The following is an 11657-nucleotide window of genomic DNA, read 5'->3' as shown; positions in this document are numbered from 1 at the left end:
ACTTGTTTTATTTAAGTTAAAAATATAATTAAATATGACCTAATCGAGTAGGTTAAACCTACTCAGGTGAGGTAGATATCTACTCAAGATAATATCTACACAGTTTCGCTTTTAACTTCTATATCGCAGCTAACCAATCCGCATCCAGAACCGAAAGTATTCGTTTTATAACCATCATCCTATCAGATGCGTCTGATTTTAAAAGATACATTTAATTTTTTATTTTTATTTTATTTATTTTTTGCCTCCTTTAAAAAGAAAAAGAACTCAAAATACACTGACAGAGAGAAGCACTCAAATATAGACAGGGGGAGTCGGTTAATAATTGTCTACCTTACGATGCGCGAGCATTACACCTGTGCTTGTTTGCGCGCGAGCAAAGTCTGCGCGTCAGGGGGGGAAAAAAAGAAAAGTTCCACGAGCGCGACGGTGACGCGCACCGAGAGTTGCGGAGCGTGTGAGTCCTGAAGGGCAAATAAGAGACTGGAGAAAACGACCTTAATCATATGAAGGTGCATTTCTCTCATTCCTATTTCATATAGGCGCACGTGCATTGCATTGCGCATGTTGACAGAATAGATTATGTATATGTCGAACATTTAAATGATAAGATCTTGTGTCTGACAAGCAAAGCGTCATCATAGGTTTTGGTGGGCATGATTTCACTGGTGACCTACAGTAGCACGGGATGCGCCACACAAAGCAAACCGTCTGAAATACCAGACGGGAGACACAGAGACCTTCAGGAGGCTCATAACATCGATACTTGAGGATATATTTATTTGTTACCGGATATATATTTCTCTGGACCGTAAGGACGTACTCTACTTCCACCGGGAATTCTGCTGCGAGGAAGCCGGTATAAATGAAATGCCCGAAATGCATGGAAAACTCTCCTGTAATATAACATATAGCCCTTTGGGATTATTATAGCTAGGTGTTTATAATACGCACAGCCATCTGAGCATCTCAAAAGCCTTTATATTCAAAGCAGTCTCTTTTTTATGTGCGTTAAAACTTAAGATATATTTTATTTTGGTTTATTTTTTCATTAAACCATGACAGGAATGACAATTGCTCTGTTTTTTGAGAATCTTCTGAGTAAATTGTCACTGTTTGGATTAAAGATGTTGGATTCGGATGTGAAAGTGGAATAATCATTCATCGAGAATTAACAGCTCTAAGGACTGGACGTTGGACCTCTGTTATATTATTTACACAACTATTTCTGACTTTTCTTGGTGAACTCAAACAATGGGGATCAAGCTGCGAGTTATTCTGGGAATGTTTCAGTTCGTCTCACTTACCAGAATACCCACACAATGTGCCAAGACACCGGTAAGAACATGCTTTTTTATTATCATAATCATATTTTTTTCATTATCTAAAATAAGTAGCATTGCAGTGTTCTCTAAGTGCTTATTAGGCTATTTTAATTAGCTGCTGTAAAGTATGTGTTCTTTAACTATTTTAATTAATATTTAAACTTTAATGGATTCATTTAACTACTCTGGTGTGGCTGTCTTTTATCAAACACTTGATAAGTATCTTTTATTATGGTAGATTTTACACTATTGCTTGTAAAATGCACTTTATTGAGCCGAGTTAATGCTCAACACTCTTCTGAGCATTTTATGTGTTGAAATAACCTGACGGTCATTGACGTTTGGCTGGATGGGAAAGGTGCTGCTTTTAAAGATAGAAAAACCCTCCAATTTATTAGTGATCACTACAGTGGATATATGTTTTCTTGTGTGTTTATTGTTGCCTGAGAGCACATTAAAGCACATCAGGGAGGTGTGGCCTATATGATGATGTGATTTAATCTGATGATGATGATGATATTAATAATATAACAATATAATATAATTCTAGAATAATATTAAATGCTTTAGTTGATTTAATTAAATACATAATTTAATGTGTTTATAATATTTTTTTAGTAATGTCCTAAACACTAAGTTATTTTCCCCTTTTTTGTGTCTTAAAATATAGTTTCTAATATATCTCATATAGTCTTGAATTTTTTGCGTATTTTTAAAAATCATATTTTAAGAAATGTAGATGTAGTGCTATATTTATTTGCCCTAAACACTAAATTGTTGTCCTTTTTTTTTTTTTTTTTTTTTTTTTTTGGTCTGGGTCTCCAAAGGATAGACAGTGACGCACTTCCTTCCTTATCTTTATCTTCACTTACACAAGCTTTTGTCAACATTACAGCCATCAGGCCAGTATATGACACTTATTGTTGGCACCATCAGCATTGCGAGTTGTAGCATATGAAAGCGGGATGGCAGAATGCACTGAATGTGCGCATCTCCGTTATTCGCGAGCGCAGCGGTATGTGGTCGGTGTACGTGTGACCGGAGCTCTGCTTTATGGATGCATATCATAAGTCTTCATAATGATGCAGCTCCACTCATCGTTTGTCCTGTTGTGTTTAGCCGAAACTTCGTTTATTTATTTTAGACTGCAGTTTGGCTCTTGTATATTTAGTTTGATGATGCTGAAGATGCCGTGAAATGTAAACCTTCAGAATGTTGCATTGCATTGCATTGCATGCTGCCAGTCTTAGTGAAAGTGCATGATAAGGTATGGTATGGCACGATTTTTAAAAGTATAACCCTGTGACCTTTAGGTTTCTCCCTGTCACGTGCACAGTGATGATGAAGTTGCTATTGACAGGTGGGCAGTGTGAACATTTTCTGTTTATGCAGTGCAGGCCAGAAGTCTGAGGGCACTAGTGAAATACTTATATTTTGCATATTTGTATTTCAAATAAAATAATAAGTATAACAATGTGAGAGGAAATACAACTATGTACGTAGTATTTGGTTTGTCTCCTCTTGCTTTATAGTTACCATGCAATCTAAATGGGCAATTATTATTATTATTATTATTATTTTTTTTTTAATGGAATATTGCAGTATTTATTAAATGATTTATTCTGTGCACTTGTAATCTTTAATCAAAATAACTTCCCCTCCCTCTTGCAGCAACTTCTCTGATGATGTATTTTGGCATGAGGGTGGGGCAACCTGTCACTCACATGAGATCCACCAATAGCAAACCTCAACAATCCAATGACGCAAAAAAAATGCTGGGTTAAAAACAACCCAAGTTGGGATGAAAATGGACAAACCAAGCAATTGGGTTGTTTTAACCCAACAGTTGGGTTAAATGTTTGCCCAACATGCTGGGCAGTTTTATTTAACCCACCTATTGTTTAAAAATTATTATATGGCTGACTTAAAATGAAGCCAATATAGGTTGGAAATGAAAAATCAGACACATAATTACTAGAGGCAGTAATAATAATCAAAAGGTGAACATTTATTAATAAGCAATTAATATTGTTTAATTATTTTTCATTAAACGTATTGATAAATGTTCATGTATTAAAACATATTAATAAATGTTCATTTCCAACATACTTTGAGTTCATTTTAAGCAAGCAATACAGTAAACAAAACAACCCATTCACTGGGTTTGTCCATTTTAAACCCAACTTGGGTTGTTTTTAACCCAGCATTTTTTAGACTGAATCAATTCTCTGTGCACAAAATCCAGTCCTGCTCTACACTCCTGGGCAAAAAAAAAAAAAAAAAAAAAAAATCCAAATAACACATTGGGCAAAATGGCTAAACACTAAGCTTTTAATTGTCTTAACCATAAATCATTGGTCAGGAACTTATCAAAATTGAAGCAAATGCACTACTTAAAAAGCCATTGCTGTTTCAGAAAACATCAAAAACAGAATGAAGTTTTTGGCTGAATATGGGAAGTTGTTTGTGGAGTGATAAATCACAATGAAACACAAGTTGCATGGTGATGCACCATAGCGCTGTCTTTGAAAATCTGCTGAGAAATATAATGATAAATGCATCTCTACCACAGTGAAGTATGGAGGAAGGTCTTGGTGAGCTGCTTCACTGTGAAGTCATTTAGTTCTTCAGAGTACAGGAGAATATTGCAGAATGGCTTGCTTCCATCAATGATCAGATGTTATTTTTTAAACAAGACAATGCTCCTCCTGCCCAAATTGCAAAGACATCCAAGAAGTGGCTTGAGAACAAGTCCATCAGGCTCATGTTTCAGTACAAGTCCAGATTTGAACTCTATAGTGAATTTTTGGTCTCACATATTAAACTCAAACAAACTGGGAGACATTTATCAACTAGTCATTAACGGTTTGAAGCCATTATCATTGAGTGGAACAAAAATGACTCTTCTTCTTGTAAGAAGCTGTCTGCACGTTTACTAACACAGCTTAAACATTTAACCCTCTACCGCATAGTGTTGCCATATGGCAACATACTCTTTGTTCATTTCCTTGCCACCGTCTCTTTAAGAGAACATTCTAGTTTTTTTTATTGGTAAGAGAAGACCTTAATTTAGCCAATGATGTGCTTTGGTTAAGTCACATGACATGCTTTTTTTTTCTGTGACGCAATATCTGACAGACTGCCATCTCTTGTCGGTAGTTGCTGAAAGCAAACTAAAACGTCAGTAACAAACAAGGACCTGCCCATGTCACATTCACAAAAAAAATGTTAACATCATCTCAGGTAAGGTATGATAACATATTCACCACTCAAAAAAGTTTTTATGAAATTAGTTTTTGGTAAATCGAGAAAATGTCTGTGTTGCCATATGGCAACACTGCGCAATAATGGAATGACATTATTATAATAGGTTAGATAGCCAGCAAAAGTTAGCTGCAGTCTGTTAAGCTATAACAATAAAAACATTAATGCTAGTGATATAATGTTGATTAGTCGTATGTTAAGGACTGCCATGGCATTTGTATTATGGATTAAATCAACATCAGAGATCTGCCATCACAGCCATGTGTACTGGCCCAGACCAACCACTGGCCTACCATGGTGTCTCAAAAAGGCAGGTGCAAGTGGCTGTAAGTGTATTGTTAGTGTGAAGAGCACCAAATGTGATGTCTACATGTGTCTCACCTTTGGAAAAAAAAAATGCTTTTTGAAGTTTCATACAGAAAAAAGGTGAAATTTAAAGAATATAAAGCATTATTCAGCAAAAGAGAATGGAAAAACACAAGATGTTGGAAAATAAGTATAAGGTATTGTTTATAATTACTGCTAAAACTTATAATAGCACTAATTGATTCAATACAAACAACATTTCTGAGGAAAAATATGAACTATATACACTTACACTTATTTTAAGTTGTTCCACTATTGTACGTTGTTGCCATATGGCAACATATCATAAAGTACCTTAAAATAATATTTTTTTCCAAATTTTTTTTTACAGCACTTTAAGTTAAGCCATTCTAAGAAAAGAAAAAGAGTCAAAGATTTTTTTTTATAGATTTATCATAATGTGTGCGGTAGAGGGTTAAAGGGTTAGTTCACCCAAAAATGAAAATTCTGTCATTAATTATGCACCGTCATGTCATTCCAAACCTGTTAGATATTTGTTCATCTTCGGAACACAAATTAAGATATTTTTGATCAAATCCGACTGGCTCAGTGAGGCCTCTATTGACAGCAAGTTCATTTACACTTTCAGTGCCCAGAAAAGGTGCCATTTTTGGCGTGGCCCTTTTTTCCTTTTTTGCCCAGGAGTGTACATTTTGTCTTGCTCGAGAAAATGTTTCCCTCAGACATTCATCACAATATGGAAGAAAATACTATCACAACTTCCTTTTCATGCAGCTGACATGAACAAAACCTGATGATCATGTTCTCTAGCATGATTTGAGAGGTTTCAAAGAGCATCTTTTGCTTCAGTGGAAGGAAAAAAAACTGCCACTGTCAAATGTTTAATCGCATCCAAAATAAATGTTTGTTTATACATAATATATATGTGTGTACTGTGTATATTTATTATTTATATATAAATACACACACATACATGTATTGTGTGTGTGTGTGTGTGTGTGTGTGTGTGTGTGTGTATATATATATATATATATATATATATATATATATATATATATATATATATATATATATATATATATATATAACAATCTAATATATTTTTGATAAATACATACATGCATGTGCAAAGCAAAATCACTAGAGTTAAATCAACTCTGCTTGGAGTACATATGGTCCCTCTCTAAATATTGTTAAAGTAACACTTAACCAGAGTTTAAGTTAATGAGATTATTAAGTGATGATTGAGTGTTAGTGATAAACACCTGCTGTTAAAAAGCAGAATCAGTGAAGAAAAGAGAAACACAAGAACTATAGCTGACTCCAGCAACAGTCTTAGATGAAATCAACTGAATACATCTCTCAAGATCTCAGTAGAGGATGATTATCTTTCCTTCAGTGATTCTGCTTGTTAACAGCAGGTGTTCATCACTAATGCTCATTCATCACTTAATTAATCGCTTAATTATCTCATTAACTTTAACTGCTTCAGTGTTGCTTTGACACTATTTAGAGAGGGACCATATGTACTCCATGCAGAGTTGATTTAACTGGTGATTTTGCTGTGTGTGTATTTACACCTAATAAATATATACACAGTGCACACACATACATTATGTAAACAAACTTTTATTTTGGATGCGAATAATCACGATTAATCATTTAACAGCACTAAAAAAAACTTTTTGTAGAAAGGAGTTCACATGTTAAGTATCACAAATTTGGTTATATTTGACCTAGAAATAATCCAAAATCGTACATTTTACATCATGACTTTTCTCTTGTTTTAATGCATGAACATCCTAAAATGTTTAGTTGGCTTCCAAGTTTAAATAAAAAAAAAAAAAAAATCCCAGATTTTCCATGTGATCTCAGACTTTTGGATCCGCCAGCAGTGCCTGATACCTGCTGTTCCGTTTGAAAACCTCATTTCGTAATGCTCGAGTCCATTCACAGATGCCAGACTGACCCACGGCTGCAGGTGGAGGGGGACTGTGGGAGAACGAGGCAGCTGAGCTGATGATTGGTGCTCAAACTCAAGGGCTCTTAGAAAGAGAGGGCTGACGCAGCCAAATCCAGCCAACTGCTGCTGCTGCTGCTAAAAAAAAAAAAAACCCTGGCAGCATTGAGATTTTTACTGTGTGAGCATTTCAGGGAGAGAAAGTGAATGTTAATATGTGTGTGAAAGTGTGTGTGTGTGTGTGTGTGTGCCAGTCCCCTTGCCAGCTCTGAGCTGGCTGCTGTATTTCACAATGGCACCAAAACAGGAGGTAGATGAGGAATTGAATGACTCAACCTTCATATTGCAACACAGAATCTGCAGACGAGGAGGGAGGTACAACGTAACTAAACCCAATGCCGTGCAATGATCTGCCATGTCTTCTGATAAATGTTGTTCAGTTCCATTAAAGCTTTATTTATTGCTCTGATGCCATCATTGCAGAATAAACACACAGAAACACTCATTCTGTGAGGGTATACACTGAATGTGCTGGCTTATATCAGTGTGAGAGGTCACCTATAATGTGACTGTCACACATGCTCAGAAAAACTACCCACACAGAAAGTAGTAAGGCATGGTGTGCGTATGTATGCGTGTGTTGTTTGCGCTGTAGTGCAAAGTCTCAGTGGTGACCTTGTTCCATTGCGTTGAACCCACTGAATGAGGGCTATGTTTGTGTGAATGTGTGCAAACGTCCACCTTTATGCTGCTCTGGCACAAGTAAACACTATAAAAGCATTTAAGAATCCTTATTTATGTTTTCAGCAATATGTTCAGTGGAATCAGTTCTTCATAGCACCATATAGGCGGTTTTGTTATTGTCCCTGCTGTATGTTGTGTCTGATGCCTTGTCTGTGTCCTTTCCTCTAGTCAGACCACTGGATCCCAGCAGAGAGTCACAGATCTGGAGAAGGTATTGAGCCTTGCTTATTCTCATAGGTGCATGTGTGCATTACTGATTTAGTGAGGTTATGTCATAAAATGGATCGTTCTGGTCCTCAATGCTCACTGCAAAATGTCATGTGTCATTACTTAGCACCCACAATGGCCAACCTTTATTAAATTAAAGACATTTATAATGTTACAAAAAAATCTATTTTGAAAAAATGTTGTTCTTTTGAACTTTATTCAACAGGAATCCTGACAAAATGTATCATGCTTTCCACGAAAATATTATGAACAACTGTTTTCAACATTGATAATATGAAATGTTTATTGAGTAGCAAATCAACTGATTATGTGACACTGAAAATTCAACTAAAACAATTTTTAAAATATATTAAAATATTTTAAAATCAGTGTAATATGACCATTCTTATCTTATCGACACCAAACTTTTGAAGTTTTCAGTGTATTAACTTCGATTTCGGGAACTAATTATTTTAGTGAAAGGTCAATTAAAAAAAAGCTTTTATTTTAAAAATAGTGTGATGATTTGGATAATAAAAAGATATTTCATGCTGCATTATAGGCAGTATTGAAGGGTAATGCATTACAAGTAACTTGAGTTACGTAATCAGATGACTTTTTTCACGTAACTAGAAAAGTAACGTATTACTTTTAAATTTACAACAAAATATCTGAGTTACTTTTTCAACACAAGTTACTTTGTTTTCCCATAAAAACAGTGAAATGCAAACTCAGAATATTGCACAAACCTGCAATAATAAAAAAAATATACTTTATGTATTTAATCTCACTTTATTAACCAATGTCTTTGCTGCTGACCTGTGATGATCCAATTAAACCATACTAATAAGCAAAAATGTCTTTAGATAAACATCACATTTGTGCTTAAATGTTTGCACAGAAAATGTTTGGCTTGTACATTTGATGTTTATCAGAATGAAGCATATTCATTTCACTTTTGGTGTGAAAGGGCCTTAACATTTGCCAAAAATAGAACTTTTTTTGTTGTTATTAAAAACAAACAAGCAAGCCCAGCCCAGGTTACTTAGTTATTTTTTCATATTAGTTACTTTTTTTTTTTAGAGAGAGAGTAACGCAATATTGTAATGCATTATTATTGAAAGTAACTTTCCACAACAATTAAAGGTACTTCAGATCAGTGTATTGGTTTGTTTAAAATACCTGGACGTTGGTGCTTAATATCCAGAGGAATGTTTTGGGTTAAATGCAAATTATGCTTTGTAAATGGCATCTTTGACATGCTGTCAGTTACCACAGGAAATGATTAAATACAGTTTATAAAAGCAAGGAAATCTTGTTCACAATGCACTTACTTTTGAAGTTGATGATGCAAGGCATTGCCACGGGATAAATGTTAAAATACACACAGTGAAAGAACAGCCATAAGGCTTATTTGTGTACACATGAGATTAGTGTGAGAGAATCCTTTACAAACATTGTGCCCAGTTATATCCATTATTTCAACACTTGTCTTGAGCATGTTACGCACAAGGATACTAAGAAGGGAAAAATTAACCAACAGGAATTCAGTTGATAACATGTCTAAACGGATATTGTGTCAATAATTTAGCATCTTGCATCAAGATTTATGTGTATATATAATTTATAATATATTAATGTGCACATAAACCCAGTTTAATGTCTCAGATGCTATCCCGAACCTGAACTGTTCATTTAAGAGTGAAGTGTTTTCTTACTTTTATTCTCTTTCTCTCAGTGGTGAGGTGGTTGGATGTGTATCAGAAAAGCGGATGTCATCCCAGAGAGACGCTGGTGGAAGTTTGGCGGGAGATTTCGTGGGACACACATCATCTCTTCCTGCCGTCGTGTGTAACACTGCGCCGCTGCGGAGGCTGCTGCTCCGATGAGGCGCTCGAGTGTGTGCCATCACAAACACACACACTTGTAATGGAGGTACACACACACATGCACCTAATGCACTTTTCACAGGTGTCCTACCACAGGTGGAGTTCATCACATTATTGGCAATTTTAACATGCTATAATGAATGATCTGTGGCGTATTTTGAGCTAAAACTTCACATACACACTCTGGGGACACCAGAGACTTATTGTAAAAATGGGCATAATAGGACCCCTTTAAAGGGTTAGTTCACCCAAAAATGTCGTCATGTCGTTCCAAACCCGTAAGACCTCCGTTCATCTTCAGAACACAGTTTAAGATATTTTAGATTTAGTCCGAGAGCTTTCTGTCCCTCCATTGAAAATGTATGTACGGTATACTGTCCATGTCCAGAAAGGTAATAAAAACATCATCAAAGTAGTCCATGTGACATCATTTGTTGAAGCATCGAAAATACATTTTGGTCCAAAAATAATAAAAACTATGACTATATTCAGCATTGTCTTCTCTTCCGGAATCCTTTCCTTTGAATTGATTCCATTGAATCCTTTCATCTGTCGGCGTTGGTAATGCACTTTTACATCGCCGTGGTTGTTTTTGGCGATTAGGACATCTGCGACATTTTGAAGCATCTAAAATACATTTTGGTCCAAAAATAACAAAAACTACGCCTTTATTCAGCATTGTCTTCTCTTCCGGGTTTGTTGTCAATCCGCTTTCACAACTCTGCTTCTTCTTCTTTCCTGTTTTACGGCGGTTGGCATCCAGCTTATTGGTGCATTACCGCCCCCTTCTGCTCCGGAGTGTGGTTCACGACTCCGCAGTGACACTGCTGATGTAAGACGCTGCTGACGTGTTATCTGGTGCGCCCGAGCTTCGTTTACAGTCTGAGGAAGATGCACGCTGTATTCAAGCTATTCTACATTGTTTGTATTTTGGTATTGCTATATTTTTTAAAATGGTGCGTAAGTGTGCATGTCGCGGATGTCCTAATCGCCAAAAACAATGACGTAAAAGTGCATTACCTGACAGATGAAAGGATTCAATGGAATCAGTTCAATGGAATCAGTTCAATGGAATCAGTTCAATGGAATCAATTCAATGGAATCAGTTCAATGGAATCAATTCAATGGAATCAGTTCAATGGAAAGGATTCCGGAAGAGAATACAATGCTGAAAAAAGTCGTAGTTTTTGTTATTTTTGGACTAAAATGTATTTTCGATGCTTCAACAAATCCTAACTAACCCACTGATGTCACATGGACTACTTTGATGATGTTTTTATTACCTTTCTGGACATGGACAGTATACCGTACCTACACTTTCAATGGAGGGACAGAAAGCTCTCGGACTAAATCTAAAATATCTTAAACTGTGTTCCGAAGATGAACGGAGGTCTTACGGGTTTGGAACGACATGAGGGTGAGTCATTAATGACATAATTTTTTTATTTTTGGGTGAACTAACCCTTTAACATTTATAATCCAACACACTTCTTTTTGTGAAATGTTTGGCTTGTAAAGTGTTCTTGATATATATACCTGTAAAAATGAATGTCAGTTGTTTTTGATATTTTGTTACCTAATGCAGTGGCATTCATATGTGCAGGGCTGGCTCTAGCCCTTTGATTGCCCTAGGCGAGATTGCCCTAGCACAAAAAAAAAAAAATAAATAATAATAATAATAATAATAAGGGGTTGGGGAGGTAACTTAACTTTGCATTTATTACTTAGCCCACTTTAACTACTCTGATACCACAGCAGAAACTACAAGCCTAACTAATACATTATTAAAGACAAGTGAACAGACTGTAAAAAGGACAAATACTGTACACCAATTACAAGCATAGATAAATACAACATAAAGTTACAAATAAAATGAGTTCTAACTGTAGTATTAATTTTCGTGTACAGAAATGTAATAATTAAATATAAAATGAAACTGTT

The 11657-nt window shown here is 35.6% G+C and overlaps 1 protein-coding gene across 6 annotated transcripts in view; it reads left to right on the top strand.

The window, feature by feature from the left end:
* The first annotated feature begins 428 nt into the window (after positions 1 to 428).
* Positions 429 to 11657, top strand: part of vegfba (vascular endothelial growth factor Ba) — a 30724-nt gene continuing 19495 nt past the window's right edge. For 3 of the 6 annotated variants that reach the window (XR_010895127.1, XM_067385010.1, XM_067384995.1), the window contains exons 1-3: positions 429 to 1338; positions 7789 to 7831; positions 9566 to 9762. Coding sequence is in view for 5 of the 6 variants with exons in the window: in XM_067385010.1 (XP_067241111.1) it covers positions 1255 to 1338; positions 7789 to 7831; positions 9566 to 9762 (324 nt within the window). In the remaining variant the exon portion in view is untranslated. Of the gene's footprint in view, positions 1339 to 4493; positions 4569 to 7788; positions 7832 to 9565; positions 9763 to 11657 lie in introns of those variants that run through there. The other 3 variants (XM_067385076.1, XM_067385020.1, XM_067385157.1) reach the window with 3 other exon arrangements.

Source organism: Chanodichthys erythropterus, chromosome 1 (assembly GCF_024489055.1).
Source record: "Chanodichthys erythropterus isolate Z2021 chromosome 1, ASM2448905v1, whole genome shotgun sequence".
Lineage (NCBI taxonomy): Eukaryota > Metazoa > Chordata > Actinopteri > Cypriniformes > Xenocyprididae > Chanodichthys > Chanodichthys erythropterus.
This window is presented reverse-complemented; position numbering and strand designations above follow the sequence as displayed.